The sequence below is a fragment of the Poecilia mexicana genome, unplaced genomic scaffold (assembly GCF_051168715.1).
Source record: "Poecilia mexicana isolate PSO_F unplaced genomic scaffold, ASM5116871v1 scaffold_17, whole genome shotgun sequence".
In the NCBI taxonomy this organism is placed as follows: Eukaryota; Metazoa; Chordata; class Actinopteri; order Cyprinodontiformes; family Poeciliidae; genus Poecilia; species Poecilia mexicana.
The window spans coordinates 25,722,216-25,748,323 of record NW_028263386.1 but is presented as its reverse complement, the minus strand read 5'-3'; the positions used below and the strand labels follow the sequence as shown (position 1 = coordinate 25,748,323).

The 26,108-nt window shown below is 37.9% G+C and overlaps 1 protein-coding gene and 1 pseudogene across 1 annotated transcript in view; one reads left to right on the top strand and one right to left on the bottom strand.

Moving 5' to 3' along the window:
- Nucleotides 1-26,108, top strand: part of brinp3b (BMP/retinoic acid inducible neural specific 3b) — a 44,417-nt gene that overhangs the window by 12,670 nt on the left and 5,639 nt on the right. Inside the window, exons 2-5 of the mRNA XM_014967072.2 lie at nt 3,593-3,795; nt 7,338-7,549; nt 15,684-15,789; nt 20,505-20,741. Of these exons, the coding sequence (XP_014822558.1) occupies nt 3,593-3,795; nt 7,338-7,549; nt 15,684-15,789; nt 20,505-20,741 (758 nt within the window). The remainder of the gene's footprint in view (nt 1-3,592; nt 3,796-7,337; nt 7,550-15,683; nt 15,790-20,504; nt 20,742-26,108) is intronic.
- On the bottom strand, nt 13,489-14,894 carry LOC106903349 (protein FAM3A pseudogene; annotated as a pseudogene).

Sequence of the window (26,108 nt, the reverse complement as noted above, 5' to 3'; positions counted from 1 at the left end):
CTGGCATCAGTCCATAATATACTGCAATATTCTAGTATTTTAGTCGAGAAAAAGTACAGTGACTGAAAAATGAAAGAAGTTCAGTTAAAAAGGAGCTCCTCTGTGCTAAATATTAAGTTGACTGCGGTCTCTTCTGCTCAGTGCATGAAAGATATGAGGAAATATTCATCTCAAGGAAGTCTTCATCTCATCTAAAGCTGAAATGAAGACTTTACTAGTTGAACTGCAGTAGCAAAATAAAACACGTTGACGCGCGGCATTTAAAACATTTGGAGAGTTTAATTTATCTTCTGAATGTCAGCTCATCCCATGGTGCTCAGCTTGTTCAATAACCAAACATGTCAAATTAACTACATGGCAGCTGCTATAAAACATCTTTTCATTTGGCTGCTTCTTTATAGTTTAATTATGTTCCCTTTTTACTACTAGAATTATGCAGCTATGTCACAAAGACATAAGACAACATAAACATGACTTAAAATACTCAAAATGGAAGGTATTAATCTACTGCAGCCAATGTCCAATTTTTGTAAAAAAAAAAAAAAAAAGCATATGAATAAAACAAGCAGCATTTTTATTATGTATTTACACCTAGTGAGAGTATTACCTACAGAGGTTTCAGTAATCTTCCTTATTAGAGTAGCAGAGCTCCATTGTTGGCTGTGAGTACAGCAACAAACACATTTTATTCAATTAAAGTCTTAATTTGTCTCATTCTATTCTATCATTTCTGCTAACTGTGAGATGATTGCCATCTGAAGCGACGGAGGCAGATGACTGATTCCAATGAGCAATATTTAGAAATTGGCTCAGCTCATGGTCAGTGTCCTACGCAGATTGGTCTATTTTCTCTCTGGCTGATATGGCCAAAGCAGACGTCTGTTTTTCCTTCAGGGACTCTGCAGATCTGATAGTGGAGATATTCCAGTTTCCTCTGCAGATCTTTGGTGATTTTCTCAAGCATTCATGTTTTACCAGCCTGTTTGAAACCTGGCCTTGCCCAGCCTTGGCTTTGTAAATTACTTCCATAAAGAAGTGTAGGCTTATATAAGTTAGGTAGTACATTGACCTTTCTCTAGTAAACACATAATTGAAGGTATTTGCAACCACAAAAGAATAAATCATCTGGCTTCACTAACTCACATCAGTGATTAGCCAACTGGATACTGAAAATTCAAATATTTTTCCACCATACATAAGCTGTGGTGGGTAGCACTAGCACATACTGTTCAGTGTTGGCGCTTTGACTGACTGAAGTAAATTCAAACTTAGCTATTTTCAGTAGCAGTGAATTCAGAGGAAAAGCAAAGAGTTTGTATAATGACCTCAGAAGATGTGCAGTTCCACTAGGTGTTTGCTATTTGCTGACCACCCCCTCCCATCCATCTCCACACTTGACCACACCCCTCAGAGTCTCTTGGCACCACCCACTTTGGTGGAATTTTTCTAAATTTTCCTGTTTTGGAGATATGCTTCACATCATACATTGGGTTTAATCAATCAATTAATCAAATTTATTTGTGTAGCGCATTTCAGCAACAAGACAGTTTCAAAGAGCTTTACATCATAAAAACACAAAAGTACAAAGTCATAGAACACAGTCAATAATTGAAGCATTACACTTTGTCAAGTGCCAGTGTTACACATCAGAACATTGGTTAATGTGTCATTCATAATGTTTCAAAGGTTTTTAGCCTAGGTTAGTTCAGCTCCACTATTAGGATGTAGGAGAGATAGCAAGCTCTCTTACAGCATGTCATTACTTAATGGTTTTACCACCCCACCATCACGTTACCTTCTAGAACATTGTTACATTAAATAATAAGTTTCAGCATCAAAGAGAGCCTGAATACATGACGGTGCCAATATTTATGGCAATCAAACCAATTCTTGCAATATTGATGTTAGTGATGATACGCAGCGCTAATACAAACCAACCTGGCTCTAAGCCAAAAGAATAATTGTACTTGCCCCCTAAACGCAATATCTTAATAATTTCCCTACAACTTCTATCCAGCATTTGCAATAACTGGAATGAAATCTTTTACATCTCTGTGGAGGGATTTTGAACTCTTTGCAGAAATGATTTAATCCACATTCCAGTGGAGGAGAGGGTGTGAGTGTATCGTTGCTGCGGCAAAGCCGCTGGAAGAAATGTGACAATTTGGGTAAATATAAATGGCTCTTTTTGTATCGATTTGGACGCAGATGAGTATGTTTGAATAATTCATTTTTCTAGTATCGATTGTATTGAGATAGCGATTATTCTGACAAGCCTAAGTCAGGCAGCTGACGCCTGATTCATCGTTTATCTCCACCTACTGGAATCCCAAAGTCTCAGAAGTGGTTTTGTAAAACTTTCAATGCCTTTTTTTTGCCTATATTCAGAATCTCTTTGAATGACTTCCTGCTCTGGAAGTAATCAGTAAAACTAAAACTGGGCAATACGTTTTTCACACAGACCTTCAGGAAGGTAAATTATTTTTTTTCAGCACATGAATGCATCTCTGAAGTTCTGTTTTTTTTTGTTTGTTTGTTTTTTTTTTTTATAAAAGCTCAGAATTTGTTTCTTACAGTAAATAGTAAAGCTTTTAGTTCAGTTTTCTTTCCAGTTCAGCGGGATGCGATGGAGTTTTGCTGTCAGCTTGACCTGAACCTCTGCATGTCGGTGGGTTTTCATCTTTGCTGGCGTTTCAGCAGAGTTTGCTCTGCTTATAGGAGAGACTTCAGTCGTTTCCAGCAGGCATAGCTGCAAATGGTGGCAGCAGCCGAGCAAGGAGGCTCAATCCAGTCTGGGTTTATTTTCTCTGTGTGTAAATCTGCTTTTCAACTCAGCTGCTCCTGTGAATCAAAACGTAACTAAGCAAAATATTAGGTTCGGTGTGTTCTTGCCTTCACAACCCCTGGAATATGGCATCAGATTTCTGTTTTCTTCCATTTATCGGTATATACTGTAAAACCCCAATAAAATAGCATCAGGTTTACATAACGGAGTATTAGGGCCATACTAAGAAAAACAAAGTAAAGTCATAATAATATGAGAATAAATTTGTACACGAATAAAGTCGTAATATCAGGACTTTATTGTCGTAATACTACAACTTACTTAATTCCCTAATCACTTTATTCTTGTGCGATGTTTTTTCTCGTAATGTTACAACTTTATTCTGTAGCTATTACGACCTTAGTCTTGTAATATAGCAAAGCTAAAGTCATTCGAGAATAAAGTCTTATTACAAGAAAACAGTCGTAATATTGCAGTTTATTCTTGTAATGTTATAACTTTCTTCTCGTACTGTTACGACTCTTGTAATGTCTTGTAATTTTACAAAATTTCGCAGTGTGACTTTATTCTCACAACTTTATTCTCATGATACTACATCTTTATTCTCGTAATAATACAACTTGATTCTCTTGAGTTTATGTCATTTTTCTGGTAATTTAGGGTTGTTTTTTTGGGGGGGTGGGGGGGGCTTCTTAGCGTTGCCCTAACACTCTCCATTGTTAGTGGGTGTAACATTGCAAAAATATTAAACAGCACAATGCTGCATTACATCCTAATACATCATACCTTAATGCTGTGTGTTTGCAGGGAGTTTGGTCGATGGAAAGTAAACAGCCTGGCGGTGGAGAAGCGGGACAGTTTTGGTGGCAGCGGCGGTCTGGCTTTGCCCCTCGACCCCGACCTGATGCACACCATCCGCCAGCTGGGGAGGCGGCCTACCCTCCAGATGATTACAGAGAGTCTAATCAAGAAGTACGGCACCCACCTCCTGCTCTCCGCCACCCTGGGAGGTACTGAGAGCGCTTCACTGCAGGCCTGATTCCCCCTGCTGCTAACGGGATTTTCCTCTGCTTCTCCAGCACTGATTTTACCGTCTGCTGGCCGCCAAGCAACAAAGCACATGCTTTTTCTTTTTTATTCCCCTTAAGGATGTTGTTTGGCAAAAACATCCAATCACTTGGTTTAACATACAACAAATACATTAGAGGAAACAGTGTTTGTGTGGTAATCTTTTTGGAAATGCTTTCTTTCAAAGCACCATTCTCATAATGACCTTAATTTTGTCTTGATTTTTTCCCCATCAGAACATTTTATAACAGCAAAACAGAGAAAAATTTAAGAAAATAAATACAAATCAAGTACGACATTTTGAGGTTGAGGGGGAGATTTAAGAAACTGAAAATAACAATGATGACCAGACAAAAGTTTTGACTGTTTTTGAAAACTAACATTTGGTATATCATAATAATATAAAATGTCTTCTATTCTTATTTTGTAAGGTCTAATAAAAATGCCTAGAATTATTGTAATTCAACAGCATGCATCTATGTCCAGGCAGATGCAGGTGTCTGAATATTTTTTTCAATATAGCTAATTATTTAGCAATATTCTCTTGTGACCCTTAGTCACCAAACAAAACAAACAAAAAGAGCACTGTTTTTCAGCTGTTGGAATAAATCTTACTTATTTCTGCTGGTTACACTCTGTTTATAATTTTATGTTTTTCAGGGTACTGTATATTTTTTGTAATATTGTCTAGAGTTACAGAAATTTGCTGTCAATCAACTTCCTGTACGCTGCTCAATGTGCTAATGGTGGAAAACCAACTTCCTGTTACAGGAAAATTGTTTACCCACTGTCATCAGTGGCTATCCTAACTAGTGCTAGCATTCGTAGCAGGCTGTGTTGTGGTGAACCAGCTGTAGCTTTGCAAAGAGCAAACGGGATGAGGTGAGCATTGACAGCGCTAAAACCCTCCCCCTTGGCCTGATTAGTTGTTTCTGACTGAGTGGGGATTTCACAGATTATCTGTCTTATTCTGTCCCAACATAATGATGAAAATTTTGTTTTTTCATTGAAGTCACCTACTGCAGCTCTAATCTAAGACAAAACAATCTTATCTTTTATTGACATATTGTGTCACATTGGGAGTTTTTAGTGTTTTAGATTCCAAAGTGTTGTTTAACTCAAAAACTATATATATTTTCTACTTTGTCTTGTTTGTTTGTTTTCCCTGTGGTCGGTTGGCAGCTATGTTTATACCTTAACAGACAGTTTATTTGCTTTAAAAACCAAAGTCTGCAGGAAAATCAAACACTGTTTTGCCACAGAGCAAAAACTTCAAGGGTAAGCCCACACCCACAGGAATAAAATAAATTTATATTAGCAGTTATTTTTCTGGGCATGTTTCCTGAGCAGGGATTCTGAAAACCTGACAGAAAATAAAAAGCTGTTTTGAGAAGACGGTGCAGCCGGTGGTGTAATCACCAATCAGGAGACTCAAGTGTCAACGGCAGCTGCAGACTCACTCGCACTAACAAACTTATTCATAGCTGTTCATTTATGTTGCACTGTTGTTGTCACTGTGTCTTCTCATGGAAACCGCAAATTTAAATTCACATCCGTGAACAGAAAAACTCGCATCACAAAGTGAACAAGTTGGATCCTTGATACTAGAACCATTTCTACCAATCTTCTCTCTAATTTAAACACTTATATTTAATCTGAAAACCCTCATGACGCCATGTTTGGAATGGCAGTTTTCATTGTGCAAGCATTGTCATTCTGTGCAGTCCCATAACCTGCAGTATTTTGTTTATCTAGGAGATTTAAGCAGATGCTGGATCTATACATGTGGTTAGGTAGTGGAGCCCCCAGAAAATTCTCCTGGGGTGACCAGAGACCAGGCCAGTAAAATATTTCTAGAATGACACAACAATAAGAATTTTATGTACATATTTTAGTTCTGCCAATCAATTAACAAAACAGATCAGATTAATCACACTAGCACTGTGATTCATAAATAAGCTTGAAATATAAACATACAGGTTTTCAAAAAAATGTTTAAGAAAACTGTTTTATTGTCTCAAACCAAACATGTCTGAAGGAAGGCTTAAGACGAGTCACTTTGTTTCAAACCTTTCTGTAGAAATGTTAAAGGGGCAGCATTATGTGTTTTCCAGGCATGTAGTGCCATTTTATAGCACAATGAAGTAACTATGTCATCTTCAGTTATTGGGATATATGTTATATGTATCAAATATGGCTTTAAAAAATTAGGCATCATAATTTAACGCCTTGAAATTGGGTCTTTAAAAAACTCCTGCTCTTTCTGAAACTCCGCCTTCTGGAAGTAAACACAACATTACTCCTCTATTAACCCTTTCAGAATGTTTTTAGCCAACATTTTACTGAGAAGTAGCTGATATAATGAGCTCAGCAGATGCTCAGTTCCACCAGGTATTTGCTAATTGATCCTGGCTAGTCTGAAGGAGCTGAGTGGGAGAGTTGCAGGGGTGGGGAGCTCTGAGAGGCAGAGCTTAGAAACTGCAGCTCTTTGAAGGAGCTTCGTCTCAGAAGGTGGCGATAGGTCCACCAAGGCGTTTTGCACAACTGAATGGTTACCATGGAGATTAAAGGATTTTTTTTCAAACATGCGTGAAAGAATCTAGGTAATGTTATTTCATGAAGTAAAGCTCAAAAAAGTTGATTTTACATAATCCTGCTTCTTTAACAATAAATTGCGTCTGCTTCGGTTGAAGGATAAATAATTGTTGTAGTATACTAACCTGGTTTTATCCAAACTTCCATTAGGTGTTTTTTAAAGCTAAATTTGCTTATTTTCTTTTTTTTTTTTTTTTTCCGAGGTGGCCATGGCCCCCTCGTGCCCACTCCTTGGGTGCACCACTAGGGTTTGGAAAAAGCTTCTTTTTTTTGGTATTGAATATCTGTCACATCCAGCGCAGATCATCCAAGTTAAAGAAAAATCAATGCATTTACTTGACAAATACTGCAGTATGGACAGCTAAGTGATTAAAGAGAGCTAGAAAGACTCAGCCAGTCAGCCAGTAGTGAGTGTGCTGGACTTCAAGCTTTTGTTCTGAGGTGTGAGACTGACTGAGAAGAACATGAAATTTCTTCAGTATGTCTTGTTTTTCTGATCCATTCATGCAGATGCATACTTTAAACACAAAAGAATTAAATCTGACTGAAGAAAACGGTTTCAAGTCTCCAACTTTTGTCTCAAAGTGTATCAGCCCTGATCTGAGATCTGTATTGTTTCCTTTAGATTTTATTTTCTGTCCATTATGATTAAGATAATCACGATCATTAGGGTAACTTCATTAGCGATCTCAAATAACCTCTATTTATTCATGAGGAGTCTAATAGATGCAGAGACCTTGTTTGTGTCTCTTCCTCCAATCATCCAAGCCATCAGTTCCTCCACAACACTTAATCACCACTGCGCTTTTCTATCTGAAAAGATCCTAATGAAAGGTGATTAGCGCCGCTCTGTCTGAGCTAATGAACCGCTCTGTCTGACTGTCACCAGGGGAGGAGTCTCTGACAATATTTGTGGACAAAAGGAAGTTGAGCCTGGACTCGTCACCCGCAGGGGCCGACAGCGGCGGCGGTAGGGGCTCCAACACGACAGGGGCGGTGACTCTGGAAGCCCTCCACCAGCTGGCCGCTTCCTACTTCACGGACAGGGAGAGCACCCTGCGCAGGCTCCACCACCTGCAAATAGCCTCCACCGCCATACGGGTAGGTGAGAGTACAAGAAGCACACCTGCGGGGAATGAGACCACCCCATAGTCGGATGGAGTCAGATGAAGGCATCTGTGTTGCTTCCCCCTTCCCTGCTTGGCGGTTTGTTAGCCCTCCAGCATTCTCACCAGGGAACGGCCACATATGAAATGTTGATACTGAGCCAGATTCTCTGTTTTTGTTTTTTTCAAGGTGGGGTTCTGAAACCTATTCAGAGTAAGATAAACAAAATGATTCAGGCAGGAAAGAATATTACTTCAGAACTGATAAATAAATACATATCATTGAATTAAGTTTATTCGTACAGCACATTTCAGCAACAAGGCAGATCGAAGTGCTTCAAGATGATAAAACCACAAAAATGAAAAGTTATAAAAATACCATACAGACAACAATTGAGAAACCTCTTGCAGACATTACATTTTGTTGAGTCCCATCCTCAAACTCATCATTACATATCAAATGTGTTGGTTAATGTTCAAGTTATTATGGTTCAGAAGCAACCAGGTGGGTTTTTAGCCTTGATTTAAAGGAGCTCAATGTTTCAGCTGTTTTGCAGTTTTCTGGAATGATGTTCCAGAGTTGTGGTGCAACTCTGGCTTCTCCTTGTTTGGTTCTGGTTCTGTGGATGCAGAGCAGACCAGAACCAGAATATCTGGTTCTGAAAGGCTGATACAGCAACAGCAGATCTTTAATTTATTGTGGTGCTAAGCTGTTCAGTGATTTATAAGCTAATAAAATCTATTCTCTGAGCTTCATGGAAGGACTTTAGATTGGGGTGAGGTGCTCTATGTTCCTGGTTTTAATCAGAACGCCAGTTGCAGCATTCTGGATAAAGGAGATCTGTGAAGACACTGAGCCTCGGGGTACCTCGGATCAGAGTTGAAATCCCTGTTCTTTATGAAAGAACCAGTTGAGTACCGGACTAGAGAGTTCTACCCGACTCTCCATTCATTTCAATAATATGTCCTGGTCAATAATTTTGCTGATGAATGGAAGAGCGAAGATTGACATGTAATTAAGCAGTACTGATTTGTCCAGAAGTTTCTTGTGCGTTTACTATTTAAGTCAGATCAGATGCAGTGACGAGCAGAACCTTCTAAAGGAAAGTTGTGGGTCTGATAAAGATGTACGATGAGTGAAACTGACCCACTGTGAGCCGATATAACTACCACAAATGACTGGCTAACCTTTGATGCAGAACTCAGTTTATTAACAAAAAATAAAAATGTCAGCAGTAGATACTGACATGTTTATTAATGTCCTAAATGTTCAGCCAATCAGATCACGTCCAAAGGCACAGAGCTCCATTTTGCATGAATTCATAACAGGGATTTGTCAAAAGAAAACTCAATGGTAATATGTTCATTTTCTCTATTCATGTTTCTGAAATTCCAGTATCAATATTTTAGAGTAGATTGAAACCTCATTTTAATTTTAGATTTGCTTTTGCCAGTATTTCCAGATCTATGAGGAAAAAAACAAACACTCTTTTGGTCAATAAGCTGATAAATAAATAAAAATGTTGTCCCTTTTGGTTAACATTAGAGTTTCTGTTTTGCAAAATCACAGCAACCTGGCACAAACACACCATAAGAGACAATGTATAAAACAAGGATTTCCCGCCCCAAAGAATAAGATTAAAAAAATTGATTAGGATTTTTCTGTGATAAATCGGCTCTCATTTTTCTGCAGTCTCTTACTTTGACACCACAAAGGGAAAAATAATAATTATCACCAGAAAGCTCCCTGTACAGCCCTCACATTAAAATGGGTGGAATTAATTTTCTGGAGTAAAACACCAGAACAAGTTATTAATCCCATAAACTGGGGCAAAGATTAGTCCTGCTGCTAATTGTCTTCTGCTAAAGTCTTTATTTCTGCGCTTTAATAATCACCTCTAAGACACAAGCCTCAGGATGTTACATGAAATCCTTTTGGTTATCCGGCCTTGGATTTATAGAGAGCATTCTTACATTTATAGAATTACTATGTGGAACTTAAGGTCAAAGGGTAAATATGGAGGGCTGGAGTTTGATTTTGCAGAAGCAGAGATAAAAAAAACTGTAAAGTTTTCCTGATCTTTCTCTGTATTAATTTAGGTTTCTGTGTTCAGTTGAGTCTCCATGTTGTCCCCCCTTGATTGTTCCCAGCTGCCCCTCGTTTCCCCTGATTACCTTCCTTGTGTATTTAATCCCACCTGTGTCTGTGTTTCCTTTCCAGGTTCTTGTCTATTGTCATTATCTTAGTCAGTGCTACCTGTATTGCGTTTCTTTCCTCTGAGTTCACCAGTGCTGCCTGGACGTCTGTTTTCCTGTGAGAACTTTGATTAAATCATTTATTTTCTCCATAACCTGGGTCCTGCATTTCCAAACTCAAATCATGACAAAAACATATTCTCATTCAAACCTGCTAAACACAAAAACCATTTTAGCAATTCCATCCACATGTTATGGAGGCTTATTTAAAATAAAAAATCTTTGGTTTAGATAAAAAAAAGACTTAGTTCTCATGGTGAAGTTCAGTGGGTCACGATGTTGGGTGCATACCCTCCAATAACACCAGAGCCTGTTTAAAATGCCAGGGTTGTTGTGTACAGGGGAACATGACTAGGAAGCAGGATAATACTGGTGAATATTGAAATCTGGATGCATCTTTTGTGATGCACGACATTGCAGAGTCAGCAATTTTTGGAACCACCTCTAGGTCCGACCACAAGCCAGGATACGTCTCTAGCATAGAACGTATAGACAATTGCGCTATTTCTGTGCTTGTTCACGTGATGAGTGATGTGGGAAAAAAGTGTTTCTGTTGAAGTTTTGCGAAATACATCTACTATATTTCAGTACGGCCAAAAAACTACCGCATCCTAAGACAAAAAAACAAGTCTTTTTGAAATTGTCATGTTTTCATTAAGCAAATTTATTTTCGTAATTTCAATTTGTGCAATTTTACAGTTAATGGAAACACAGCTTGTGAAAGATCACTACTTGTCTTCCCATCAGAGTCTCCCACCTTAGCTCCTGATCTCCAGCTCTTTTAGTGTTACAACCACTCTTAACTCTCACTTTAGTTTTTGATTGTTTTTTATTTCACCTGCTTTGGTGGGCATTTCCATATTGTCTGACCTCACAGATGGATTACTTTAAATTTAAGGACTCTAGGGATTCTGATTTTCTGAACTCCAAGCTAAAGCTCAGAACAAGATGCCTCCGTTCTCCATGAAGAACAATGACAAACTACTCCACAAAATAGCAGGAATGGAAATGAATTTTTATCAACTCAAAGTCATTGTGGAGCGATGATTCAAAACTGAACATACTGACTGACAGCTAAGCTGTCCATGAACCTCCATGTAAGTCTCTCTGCACAAAGCCGAAGGAGGAATCCCTTCCTTTAGATCTGGGAAGACGTTTAGCAGGAGGAACGCTGCAATTAGACCAAACAAGCTGACCAGTGGTATAGAAAAATACCTCTTCAGCCTCAGCAGACTGAGGTCAAAACAAACGATAACGGCAATACATCTGTAACACAGGAGTTCCACTAAGAAATATGTTTGCTATACTTCCATAAGAATCAGTGTCCCCGAAGCACAACTCGAGTTCAAACACCAGCGAGAGGTGTGAGGCAAGATCGAGCTGTGAGAAGTTTCCTCCTAAAAGATTCAGAAGGAGCCGGACAACACGGCAAAGGTCCTAAAAGTTGGTGATGGATCGCTGAGTGGGATTAAACGATACTATAACAAGAGAAAATACCAAAGCACACCTGATAGTCCAATTGACTATCGGGTGTGGGACCAAAATTGCAACATTTGTTAAATTTCTATTTGCGTCTGACAATAAATGTGACTTTTTGTCACTCACCACATATCAAATAAAGCATTTTTTAATTGAATAAATTGATTAAATAACTTTTAAAGTAACCTTGAGGCTACAGTGCAGCAGAAGCAAGAAATACCACCACCTTCAGGTGGAGGTTGGCATAACTTAAGCCCAATGTTTTTAACCAGTTTTGCTCTAGAAACTCACAACTACATATGGAAAAATGAGGTCATATGTCAGTTTTGTATGAATCCTGTGAAAAGCTGGAGGAACTGACTGTCATTTGGTAGCATACATATATAAACTACTTTAATTTGACTGATAAGATCATATTTGGGCATCTTTAAGGTTTTCCTTATGTGTCCCCCTTGTGTCTGGAGGGCCATTTCAGCTGCGTTTCCATGACAAATCTATACAAAACTTTGCAGAAATTCTGCTATTGTTGAAAAAAGACAATTTTGCAACTGCGGTGTTTCCATTAAATAAGAAACGCAGTTACAATCTCAGATAAGTTGCTCAGATGATAAGTCATTAATAAACATGCTCCACTACGATCCTACTACTACTTCCTGTTGTCTTTGTTTTTGGTAGTTAAAAAAAAAAAAAAAAACTCATCCTAGTGAGAACTTTTTAAAAGAAACAAGCTCTTTTTTTAAATTGCGTGTTTCTATTAAGCAAATTTATTTTCAAAATGTCAAATTGCACAATACTGTGAATGAAAATGCATCAAACGACGTAAGTCTTTTAGTGCTTTATGTAAGAGATCTAGTATGTTTAACATTTTCAACTAAATAGAAGCTAAATTTACTTTCTAATTTAATTTAAAAAATTGTCCAATAAGAAAATAATGAAGTACAAAATTTCCAAGGCTGCTTCCTTCCTGTATACAGGAAGGAAGCAGCCTTGGAAATATATAAAAAATAGATGAGTATACTAGTATACTCATCTATAGCAAAGTTTTTATTTATGACACTTGAAAAACTTAACTGGAGGACAACTTAGACTCACAAATCCTTTAATACCAGCTCAGGGACTTTCTACCCGTAGCTTATTTAATCAGTTAGATTAAGAGCAAATGCTTATTTACAGAATTGGCCAGAAAGTTGCATCTCCTGTGACTGCAGGCGAGCACCAGACTGTCAGATCTGTTTTCCTCTTTGATGCAGTTCATGCTCCCAAAAATCTCACAGAAAGATAAAGAATTGATTGATTCTAAGCAGAATCTCATGAATCACATCTCTGAGCCGCTGTAGCTAACATCCAGCCATATAGCGTATTAATAAACATACGATACAAGCCTTTTTTTCCTTTTTTTGGAGACTTTGCCCTGCTCTGTGGTGGACTGCAATCGGGAGAGTGAGGAGGCAGAACGGTGCGGCGGTTGTGTATCCTCTCACATAACACCAATCATCCATTTTATCATCTGAAGTGGCTATTAGAGCGCGCGCATTAATCAGCCCGAGGGGCAAAACCTAGATGCTAAAGTGAGTGGCCACTGATGAAGACAAGTGCCCCCACCTAAAATGAGAACGTGTTAGCCTGGTTATGCATCAATTTGATGGATTGAAGATACCATTCCATTCATTTCCAGCCAGCCTGACTTCCATTCATTTGCCACTTTGAGGCGCGCGCCGGAGTTTAGGCAGATTGAAGATCAGTGAGAATGAGAGGAGGGAGATGAACGCCATGTTTTATGAGGGATGTAAAGCTGCGCCTGCAACACGTGCACCTCCGCTAAAACCACACATCAAGATGTGGGGAGAAGGACGACAGCATATTAGGTAGAAAGATAGAAAACAAAAACCTCAGAAATGTACTTGTTTTTTCTAGAAAATTTTTAAGCTCCAAAAGCCAAAAATATGTTACTACTTTTCTCTAAGATTAGAGGAAACTTGGAAACTTTTAGATTAGTCTCCGCAAATTTCTAGAAAAAAATCCACAAAAATTAAAAGTTGAACATTTTTGATTTTTCATACTGAGAAAACTTCCAAAAGGAAAAAACTTTTGGTTTTCTCACATATTTTCAGCTTTTCAAACTCAAATATCCAGGCTTTTGGTAAAAAAAAATTCTGAAGTTAATTTCAAGATTTCCCAGTTTTTTTTTTTCCCCTAGCAAAATTTAGACTTTTTTAAAATTCTTTTCTGAGATTACTCTCAAAATTTCCGAGTTTTATTGCAGTAAATTTTCAACTAGAAAGTTTCTGGGATTAATTTTTGAGTTTTAGAGGTTTTTTTTTTTTTTTTCTTTTCAATCTTAGAAATATCATTTTTTGTAGTGGAATTTTACTATTCTTTATGTACAATGCTTTAGTATGTCGAAGAAAAGGAAGAAGGATTCAGAGGATAAAAAACACACTAAGCAATGTTCCTAAATTTCTATCTTCAATGTTGACACTAATTCATGTTAGAAGCAGTTTCTTCACACTTGTGAATTAGTTTCAAGTTTGGTAGGATGATGACTTCCTCTTCCCCTCAAATATTCTGTCTGGGGAAGGAAGTCACTTTAATTAAAAGACCTTTATATTACTTCTGTCATGTCAAAAGTCCAGGGAGCAAAACAAAATGAACTCAGTCCCAAATAAGTGGGTCAGGACCAAGCCTGCCACAAGGAGTCCGGTGGACGATGATGAAGGAGGCGAACCCAGGGAAGTGGGTCCATAGGCGGTGCAGGAGGTCGCTTTTCAGCTCGGGTCCTGTCCCTCTGTGCCAACTCCAACTGCTGCTAGATCCAGCTCTCTTGATCAGTTGCGTCCCTTATGCCTTGTCCTCCTCTGTTTTGGTCGGGTCCTTTTGCAGTCACTTTGTTTCCCTGCTGAGATTTCAGGCGTCGCCGTGACATCCAAGGGACTATCTGAAGCAGAATTAACCTTCAAGGGGCGGTCGCAGGGGAATACAACTGTCCATCTCCAGGGACTTGGGCCAGCCTTGATACTTGTTGCTGCTCTTACTGTTCTTCATTTGCTGTTCGAAGTGGCTCTCGTTCTCGATGCCCTTGGTTCCAACAAACTCCCAGCTGTCTCTGAAGGCCAGCTCCTTCACAGCTGTACTACGGAGCTCCTCAAACAAATGTCTAGACTCGTCATTCAGTTTTGTAGCAGCATCGTCAAAGGAAGCAACAAACGCAGGTGCTCCTTCATGAAGGGGCCACAGAAACTTCAATAAGTCGGACATATCTCCTGCCCACGTATCAAAGGTTCTAGTCTCCAATAGTTCGCCTGTCACCCCATACACCAAAGCTATATTAAGTCCTCTACCAACATCTTATCCTCCAAGCAGAATTTGGGGCCAATGATGTTTGCAGCTCCAGATGAAAGCCAAATGCTTTGGAGGACAGGGTGCTAAAAGTCCACATTTGTATCTCCAAGGAGCGGTTCAGAATGGGTTGGCTCCTCTTTTGTGCCAGTGAAGATATTTCACACAGATAAACTGTTGTCTCCTCCAAATAATGCACTTGCGAGCAGCCAGGTGAAGCCCACCAGGAGCAGAACCACCACACCTCACAGGGGGGCTGTCAGTCTCATGATTCACCTTTTCATAGACCTACTTTATCTAGTCCTAAGGTGAGCGAGTGTCGACTTAAGCTAGTCTCCTATGATGGGACGCAGCTGCACAAATTAATCAACCACTGCCCTTTGTGCTGGACTTTTAATGTTTTCTGCACAGTTTGTTCATTGAGATGGCTTAACAGGCATAGTCTAGACTAAAGAAACCAAAGTCCAAAATCCCAGTCTGCCTTTTATGATGAGCGCTGTCAGCAAAACAAGGAAAAACTGATCACTTTCATCCTGCTATCACTTGCGGATGTGCCCAAGTGGGGTGTACATAGTGACGAGAAAAGCAGTAGACCCAGGTTGAAGTGAAGGCAATGATGATTTAATGACGAAAAGCTCAATAATCCAGACGGCACAGGTGAGCAGAGGCAACGACTCACACTGGTAGTAACAGAACTTGACTTGAAGACAACTGACAGAATAGACAAGGACCCGACAAGGAAGCGCTGACACAGGTGGGATTAAATATACGAAGGAGTAATCAAGGAAACGGGACACAGCTGGAATCAATCAAGGGGGAGACACAGAGACTCAACTCAACACAGAAACCTAAATTAAACACACAGAAACCCAAATCCCTACAACTACTTTGATAATGTTATTCCATCACTCATGCCTTTGAGGCAGAATATGTTTTTAATCTGCTAATATGTTCTCTTGACCTGCTTTAGAAGGATGAAAAGTTAAGTAAGTGTATCTTATAATTAATGAAAACTAACACAGATGGGATTTTTCTGGGTTTTCTCCATGTCGTTTCAGGTGACTGAAACTAGAACCGGGCCTCTCGGCTGCAGCAACTATGACAATCTGGACACGGTCAGCTCCGTTCTGGTTCACAGTCCTGAAAACAAGGTTCAGCTGCAAGGTAAATGTAAAGCATGAGAGATTGTATGAGAAGCTTACACACAGCTAACACCACTTGGGATTGAAAATACGTTCACAGACCATAGATGAGGCTATGGCACTTTAGCCTGACAATGCCAGAACACATAGTATTGGAAAACACATATTATGTCACTCTAAAAAAAAATAAAAAGCCCATTGTGAAAAATTTATGCCGTCAACGAAGATGTATAGATTTCATGTGCACCTAAATAGAAGCAAAATGTTATGAAAACAGACATCTGGATCAGAAAAAGTTTCACCGCCTCCTACTGGACTGGCATGCACACTGCATCGTTTCTGGTGCTAATGGTGTTTTCATGTAGTTCTGAACAGTTTCTCAGTTTCAAAATTCTTTTAAAGATTCAAAATAATTTTTATGTTTCACATTTTTTTCAGTTCTTTTTCGAATTTATTCATTTTTTACAAACTTTGAGGCCCTAATTTAGTTCCATATATGTTGCCTAAGTGAGGGCAATATGCAATTCTGATAATAAAATTGCATATTTCTGTATGGGGTGGTTTGAATTGTAAGTAGCCATTTACTAGTAAAACCACCATGGCTCTAAAAGTCTCCAAACTGCTGAATTTTTCCCACAATTCACTTAACATCTCAGAAGTTCTTTTTAACGAGATACCAGAGAAGGTGTCAGAAAGACTGGAGCAAAGACTGATGCAGCACGGCCCCCTCCCCACCTGTCGCTGGAGACTTTTCCTCATTTGAAAGAAGAAAAATAGCGTTTTGTTTTTTTTTTGTCATGGAAAATACACACAGTCATGATGTGAAAACTGTAGGACAATGCTGTGAAGAAGGCATCTTATAATGATTTCCGAAACCGAAACCCAGGTGGTTTATGCAACACAGGACAAAAACAATGAAATCAGACTAACACAGCATTAATCTGAAATTCTATTATCATAGCAGTCATACTTTTTTAACCCACTGACCAAAAGTAGAGTTTATTTTAAATGACCTGCACCAAATTTGGCTCTTTGAGAGAAAGGAGGCAAGGAGAGCTCCAATCAGGAAGGCAGTCGGCTTTCAATAGAGGTGATTTTATACAATTTCCTTGTGGCCAAGATCTGAAAGTGAATTAAAATCACTTCGAACTCAGAAGTAGTTTGCACAAATCCATTCAGACTTCAAACCAGTGAAATAATCAGCAATCGCTGGCAGATGTGATCACTCATCACTTTAATCTATGTCTCAGAACCAAAAGGTAAAAAAAATATTTTACCTTTACCGGTTAAAATCTTTTAATCTTTATTTCTCTCCACATCTGAAGAGATGCTGAAGCAGAAGTTCACAGTCACACTCCCCTCACTTAAATATTTCCACTTTGAAGGAAGTTGGAAGGTTGAGGAATTTTCTTAATGTATTTGAATCCAATCTGTGTAAAACCTGGTGATATGGAGCATGGATGGCTGGATCTAATCTAATGCTGCGTTTGCAAATAGAACTACAAAACTCCTGTCGTATAATTCAAAGTTAACAGACAATTTGACCGGCTGTTGGGAAGACAACTGACATAAAATGTGACACTGGTTCCTGCATTAAAAGCTCACTTTAAATGAAATTAAATTTGTGTTTTCTGTATTTCTTAGATGTGTGTGGAAATCAAAATGATAAAAAATTGTAGATATTTTAATTGTAATTGTTATTGCATGCTTGTATGAGTAGGGGTAAATGTTAGCTTACTGCATTAAATAAAAATAATTTTATCATTTTGTGAATTTTGTGTCAGATATAAAAACTGTCATAGTAGTTCATCTAGCTGTTAGCATATGGTGGTTAATTCAGCCTCTAAGCTAATAGCTTCTAGTTCTGTTTAGCTTAGCTGTGTCTCACATCCTGGTATTTTGCACTTCACCTACAGAAAGATGACTCAGTTTGTTGTCTTATCAAGTCTTGATGCATTAATGCAAGTAATTTGCAAATCAATATGCAACATTTGAGTATTTCGTTTTTAAATTCCTTTAATTCCATGGCTAAAACCTCCCAAAAAAAAATTCAGCTTTGATGTAGCCACACCATTGCCTTCCTACAAAATTCTGCTCAATTCTCATCTCCATTATGTTTTATGTCTGGGATTTCCACCATTGAGCTCGATTTCACCAGTTGATTTTTGAACCAGGCCAATCAGCAGACGGTTAAACTATTTTGATTTTCTCCTCAGTTTAAGAAATGTAGACGAAGTGAACAAAGTCATTTAGTCTGCACTGGCCACCCTTCCAAATACAGCAGCATGCTATATTAGCTTTGTGTTGCATGTAAAATACTTGGATGTGAAGTAGTCTTCTTCTTCTGTTTATTAGTGGTTGACAAACAGCTATCAGGTGAGGATTAGCACCCCCTCCAGGTCCGAATGTAAATATTGTTCAAATATGCATAAAAATGATGAGTCAAGAAAGATGTGAATTATTTCAGTTTCCAAAAGGAGAATTATTTCCATTTACATCCACTTTACTTCAAATTCAATATGGCACTGTGATGTTTCAACTTTTTTACTCTGTCTTGTTCTACTGTCTTATATTCTGATGTTTTATACTGTTAAAGCAATGTGTACCACCATGGTGGTTCAATGAAAAAATAAGTAAAGTAATACATAAAATGAATAATGGATACTCCAATTAATTATTTGTATACATCTCATTACTAAATCAGTGTCAAAGCATTTAAATCAATATTGAATCAAATTGTGACTTTCTTAACCAACTGTTTGCAGCTAACGTATTTTGAACTGTTTGTTTTTGGGTTGAGTCGTACAGGCTAAATGTCACACTTCATGTTGGAAAAGCTTTGAATTGATTCCTGGTAGTCCTTGTGATTGCTGTGATGGTAAAAGGCCCGCCACGATTAGCATTTAGTGTCAACGTTATGCCGTTCTTTTGTTGTATTAATGCACATTTTAACAAAACACTTGCTACTTTATGCGCCGGAGGGAAACAAAAGAGTGTAATTGTCTGTGTGCCTCCTTCCACTCTCAGTGGGAACAAGTCGTGCTGTGTCAAGCCATCTTGTTCATCATGAAGGGTGCAGGCAGAATAATCCCCAACTCTGTAAAAAAAAAAAAAAAAAAAAGACCGAAGAGGCTTATTTTCCAAAATGTCAGAGCTCTTCTTTAAAGGACACCTGTGATGCTCTTTTTGCTTCTCTTATTGACCCAAACCTGCAGAACATCAGCCTGTAAATTTGTACTTCCCCATGAGACCCTGTACCTTAAAACTTTAATCTTTCATCTTCTATTGCTTCAGCTCAGATGTGCATGAAGAGATGACTCAAAGAACAGGGCGTCCTTTTTTTGTTGGGTCAATTGCATCATTGGACTAATACACATGTGATAACATTCAGGATAACAGCGTGAGGAGCTGTATCATACCCTAAAACCAGGGTTGTGTTGGTGGGTATTATATGACATGACAAAAATTCAGTGGAAAAATGTCTACATTTGGTTTAGTTTTTGTTTGCTGCTCTGTAGTTCAGCAGTCACTGAAAGGCGCTACATTTGCATTCAAAAAAGTGAGTTTTATATCAAGAGTTTTTTTTCAGCTGCTTTTCATCATTGCGGCTGACGGCTAATGAAATCCACAATTCAATTCCTCAGATAATTTGAATATTACATAAAAACAAGGTTGTCAATGTTAACACTTTAACACATGCGATTAATCTGAAAATTTTAACTCGTTGATATTGCATAATACAGATAAATCAAACTACCTGTTTTTAGAGGTGTGCTGATCGATCGGCCACCGATCATAATCAGCTGATTTCTGGGAAAAGTGTGTGATTAGTGATCTTCAGACATGGTTAGTTTGAGACAATAAAACATTTTCTTAGACATTTTTTGACAATATGCAAACAATGGCAGTTTTTCATATAGGCTGTATGGGGAGTTGCCCAGGGCAGTATCAGGAAGGGGTTGGGTGCCCAAGAACTAGAAAATAAAGTTGATCTCATCTGTAAGATGAATAGGTTTGCTACTACTTGTATGTATGCATTGTGGAGTAAGTTTCCCTTAGTAACTGTTGAATAGTGAGAGACTACATTAGATGCTTTCTGCTTCCAAAACAAAACAGACAATTTCTTGTATTTTAATTGGTTGGGTGTGGCAGAAGGAGAGGCTTATCCAGGGCACCATTCCTGCAAGAAGAACTGCGGGCATATTTATATTTTAAGCTTACAAAGTTAGGCATAGTGACTAATTAGGATTAATCACAGTGCTAGAGTGTGATTAATTTGATAGTTTTTTATATCGGTTAATAGCACTACATAAAACCAGTTAAAAAGATTTGCTATGCATAAATGTATAGTGGAATTAAAGTGGACGTCCGCCTCAAGCACATGCGCCACCAGTTCCTTGTGCACCTTTTCAACTACAGTTTTCCTTCCCTCAACTTTCCATTTATATGGCTGGACAGAGGCAGCCCCTTCATCTGATACCCTTTATGGAACCCTGTTATCTCGTCAGTCTTCCCCTTGATTGATACGACATAAGTATGAAATATCTTTTAAATGAGTTTTATGTAATATTCTGGCTGAAAATCTGAAGGGGAATTTATCACCTTGTGCATAACAAATCTATGTGAGTTGCACTTTTTGACTTACTGAAGTACATTTCAATGTGATTGTAATCCATTGACATGAAAATGTGTTAAAATGTGTTTTTCTCAATTTCTTCCGTCTTGGACCCACCTCAGGGTTGCAGGTGATCCTTCCTGGTTACCTACAGAGCCGTTTCATTCAGGCGGCCCTCAACTACATCGGCTGCAAGTCAGAGGGGCAGTTCGTTTGCCGTAACAATGACTGCTGGTGCGAGTGCAGTGTGGACTTCCCTCAGTGCAACTGTCCTCACTCTGACCTGGACACCCTGGAAAATAGCCTGCTGCACATCAGAGATGCCCTGAGGCTGTCCAACAAGGACTTTGAGGAATCTGGTGAGCAACAAATTAATTTTGACCCTTCCAAATGGAAGCTGAAAATGTCAGCTTGAATTGTGCTTTTAGTGCTGCGGGAGGAAAAATCTTGTGTTTTAAGACATTCCTCTCTAGAGTTTGAAGCAAAGGTGGTCTCTTTCTTTGACAAATAAAATGAATTTGTATCTCTAAATATGAGCTCAAAAGAGTTTTTTGCATTCTTTTTCCATTCTTCAGTGACTGTAGTGATGGGATGCACTGTAGACTCTGAATACAAAGAACAAACAATTAGCATACAGTGATTGATTTGATGTTTTAAGTGCTTAGTTCCTAAAAAATCTATTTGTTTAGCCCAAAAGGGTATAAAGAGTCCCTGAGCAAAAATAATGAACATAAAAATATGTTCTCTGACTTCATAAAAGGGGAAAAAGAACCACCCACTGCAGTGTATGTTATTCTAACACAGAAAAAGAAATATGACTTGCAGAAATGTGCAATTTGTTAGCTCCGACACAGCTTATTCATATTTCTTCTGTTTCTGCCTCGTGAAACAAGATGTGAGAATGCCATCATTTTGTCTAAGTTATCATTTTTCCATAATAGAGTTTGAAGGCATAAATCATTTATTTCCTATATAACTGAAAAGATTATATCTGCATACTGGCAAAAAGCAGCAAGAGAAGGCACAAAGAAAGGAGAGAATCAGATTGATACATAATGGGAGCAACGCTACATAAAAATAGTAGAATGTGGTAAATTGTACTGAGGCTGGGACATCAGCCTGAATGCCTTGAGCAAGTTGCACAAGCTTGAGGAAAAACAATTACGAAACAGGAAAAACTGTCTTTTTTTTAATGAAGCGAGACAGTGATTCAGACATCCGTCACAATTCTGTGGTCTCCAGCTCATGTGTGCCAGGGAGCTGGTGTTTCCTTGCTGCTTGACAAAGCACAGAGCAAATTTTTTAACATGTTGTTTTCCCAGATCAGGACTTCAATGGTGGTTTTGCTGCCCACCAAGACATGCTTGTTTGATAGGACTTTGTTTTACTATGACCAATTACACTTCTGTCTCAGCTCAGGTGCAGAATCCTGGACGAGCCCCCAAAAGGTGGTGTGGTTAAAAAAAAATTGCATGTTGCTGGACTTTAACAAAGTTCCCTGAAGTCTTATTTTATGTTTGTTCTTTTTTTTTTTTTTTTTTTTTTTTTTTAAAGGTGATAAACTCAATGATTTTTTTTAATTTTTTTTTTGGAATGGAATATATTTCTCATTTGGACAAATATTAAAACAATGCTGTGAGAAAAGCCTTTGCCCCATAATAGATTTATTGTGTTTTTGCTTTTCTTTTGCTTTCAAAGAGAACAATAACTGGAGTGAATAAAAAAGTAGATTTTGAATGAATTAAATATTTAATTAAGGGGAAAAAGAACCCTTTTTTGATATGGAACATTTTTACCCCCTCATTTCAAAGTCATGATTAACTTTTTTTTTTTTTTTAATATTGCCAACCACTAGAATCAAGAAGTCCCTTGGAAACAGATGAGTTTTGGATCTTTAATGATATATAGGTTTTATAAACGTTTTATTTATTCTTGAGCAGGTAAAACTAAAAGAGAAAGAAAAATCAAAAAACAAATTTTTGCATTTGTAATTAATGAATTTTGTGTGCTAAAAGTAGTTAAAATTAGTCAGTTTTGGTTCCTGGGGCAAAAGTTTTGGACAAAATGAAGGTCTTTGAGTGGTCTAGTCAAACTCCAGTCTTAATTGATACATAATGTCTGGCCTTTAACAGGCCATCAATGCACGCTCCAAAATTCTACCCTGGCTAAATGAAAAGTAATTCAGCAGAGAACTGGTGGGCAAATATACCTTCACAGTGATAATTTCTTTCCCCTTAATAAATTAAATCATCAAATCATCTCTTCCTTTGATGATCTGAAACATTTATGTGTGGGGAGAAAAAAGCAAAAACATAAAAAAATTATTAGGCTAAAGCACTGATTCTCACATTTGAGATCTGCTGTTCAAGTTCAAAGACAGGAAAGATGAGTTTTGCCCATCTCCAAATCTGTAATAATGCATAATTAATGGCTTATAGATTGCAATGTGCTTTAATAGTTAATTTCTTACTGGAATTATGGATCCCAGTAATGCATATAGTCAGAGTTTTATTGTTTTCTGTTTGCATGTTTTCTGCTATTGTGTTCATTAAATGGAAAGAGTCTCTTTGGACCAATTTGGATTTAATTTATCACTTTTTTATAGATTCTGATAAGTTAGAGTGGTCATGAGTTTAAACAGTAAAACAATGCAGGTTTACAGGAGACATTTCCAAATAAATTATGCAGCAAACCTAAGCAGTAAACCCGTGGTGTTTTATGCATCTGACCCCAGATGTATAGCAGCCTACTGTTCCCTCCTCATGTGTGCTTATATATTTGCCCTAACCCTACTTACCACACAGTTTCTCCACTGATAAAATACCGAAAGCACAGAATACTTCATTATTCTTTTTCTCTTTAATATTTAAGTCAGTGCTATGCACACAGTAGCATCATGGGAATGATTAGCAGCCTTTTTATTTTCTCCACACAACACTTTAAAATATTTACATCTAATGAATAACTAACAAACAGCAGCATCCCCACCATGGAGCCCCAAATGTCCGAATCATTCTTCCAAAGTCGGAGCAAGTTGGAGCTCAGACAGGTTATTCAGGAGGACCTATTATGCAAAATTCATATTGCACATTTTTGTACTTCCCACATGCTTTTAAAGAAAAAAAACACCTAGACATTTTGTGGCAATAAGTTAATGTGTTTTGGTATCTGGAAAATGAGTCGTTTCCACTGGCACTGCGCCGTTAGCTAGCAACACCAGCCGACCCAGCCAGTGACCTAGCAACCTAGCACATTCAACTGCTGATTTTATTGCTGTAGGCACTGTAAAAAAAAAAAAAAAAAGAAAAGTTCTTTGTTATTGACTCACCATCCAGAAACCACTTGCTGCATTCTTGTTGGTTGTGCAGGAGGCTCCACTACTGCTTTTCAAAAATGTAGTTGTATAATTGCACATGTTTGAAGCCATTTTCACATGAGTGTAAATGTTGAGTTGGGGGTGGGGGTGTGGCCAACAGTAACTTATTTGGATTTTAAAGTGACAAGAGGTCCTAACACAATTCATTCTGGAAGGAGCTCAAAATAGACAGAACTGAGCATAAAAATGCAAAAAATAAAAATAAAAAAAACTGTAAAGAACATGTTTTATACAGACATTTCCTAACCTGTTCAAGAAAACATAATAGGTCACCTTTAAAATGCGATTGGAAAGAAGTGCAGTAATGTTCATTTGTACTGCAGCAGTAATACCATGAGAGACCGGAAGAATTGTCAGGGAAAAATGTGTTTCTTTGGCCCCTTTAGACATGATTAACACATCGATGCAAAAAAAAAAAAACTGCTAGAATGTGGATGGTCTTCATGGTTTTCATACAGTCTTCTGCTAATTATTAGAAACTTGATAAGGAACAATAGTACAGAAAACATCTACAGAGAGGTTGGGGTGCTTTGTTATTATGTTTAGGACGTAGTGCCAGTAAGTACAGCATTACCTTCAGGATTCTTTTACCTAAAAACATCTATGCACCAGCCTTGTTGCTGGTGGTGAGTTGCGGAAACGCTTCCATATCGCACATAACTTAGCATAGGCAGGTTGCTTTCGAACAAAATCCTCGGCTTTCCATTCACTTATGATTCACTGGTGTGTTTGGTTCAGACACATTCATGAAAATAAAAACAACTTCATACTTTAGACATTTGATGTCACACCTATAATATCTCTTACATTTTCAAATTTGCTCGCTATTTTTTTTTTTTTATTTAACACCCATTGTTTCATAGTTTAGCTCTAACAGTTACAACATAGTTCATATTTGGGAAGTAACAGGAAAAAGATGCATAGTTCTCAGTGCCATATAAGTTACCTAGTCGGTACATAAGGTATTTTGGTCAGTTCTTTAATAACTAAAAAAAATTGCTATTTGAGATTTTTTTAAAATAGATTTAAAATTAAGTTATTTCTTGATAAACCTAACAGTAGTAATGAAGTTTTAAAATATGTGTTTTATGTGAGAACTATTCTACTTTTGGGAGGGCCATATTCCCATGGATCCATAAACAGCACCTTAGTGTGCTTACGCCTTTTGCTGGCTGTGTGCTGATAAGGTGGGGAAATTATTGATGGTCTTTCATCCACCTCAATAAAACTCTTTATGGGGCGCCACATGGCTCAGTGGTAGAGCAGGCGCACCAAATGCAGAGGCTACAGTCCTGGACGCAGTCATCCCCGGTTCCTTCTCTCTCTGCCCGTCTTCCTGCCCAGCTACCAAAGAATAAAGGCCACTAGAGCCACAAAAAACCTTCAAAAAGTTCAACTCTTTGTAAAAATGATTCATCACCCACTTGGAAAGTAGACCTTATTGGCAAAATGTGTAAACTAGCAGCTGTTTGCAACAGATCATTCACAATTAATGTTTGTGAATCAATGCAACCACGACATTCCTCCAAACTTATTCAACCCCTTCATGATGAGCATCTTTCATTTTTAGTAAGGTGTCGGCCTGCATTTAGCGTTCCCTGTGGTTTCAAACTGTAATGCTTAATCCTTGGTTCATGTAAAATGCTTCAATCAAAAAATGTCATGAAGAGAAAAAAAAAAAAAAAAACATAAATTGCAGGGCCTCGCATCCGAACTGAAAAAGCTGCAACTTTTTGTCCAGAAAATACGGTACCTTTTAGTCTACGTTAACATACAGAAAAAAGATTTTTAGTGAAGAGAGTGTATTAGGCTCACACTAAAAAGATTTAAAAAAAAGCTAAAATTGCAAGAATAAAGTAATAATACTATGACCATAGTCATAGTATTATGAGAATAGTCATTTTACAAGAATAAACTCATAAAATTGAGAGAACAAACTTATAATATTACAAGAATAAAATTGTAAGAGAATTACGTCTAAATAATGAGGATCGAGTCGCAGTCCTACGAGAATATTATGACATTATTCTCATAATACTATGACTTTATTCTCATCATATTATCTTTGTAATTTATTTTTCTCAATATTGCCCTAATAATAATGCAATACGTTGTATGAATGGAACTGAAATCCAAAAATTTAGATAAGAGCCAGAAAAACGAAGGTCCAAACGTTAAACGGGTGTGAATACTTTTACATTCAATGCTAACATCGACACAGCTTTCTTAGCCGGACGCTGTTGCTTGTTTTCTGACCTGACCAGCAAAGAAAATATAAATACATGTAAAATGTTTTCCTCCCGCTTCGCTGCGGTTACTTCCACTGTTTCGCCGCTCCATTGTGCCAGGC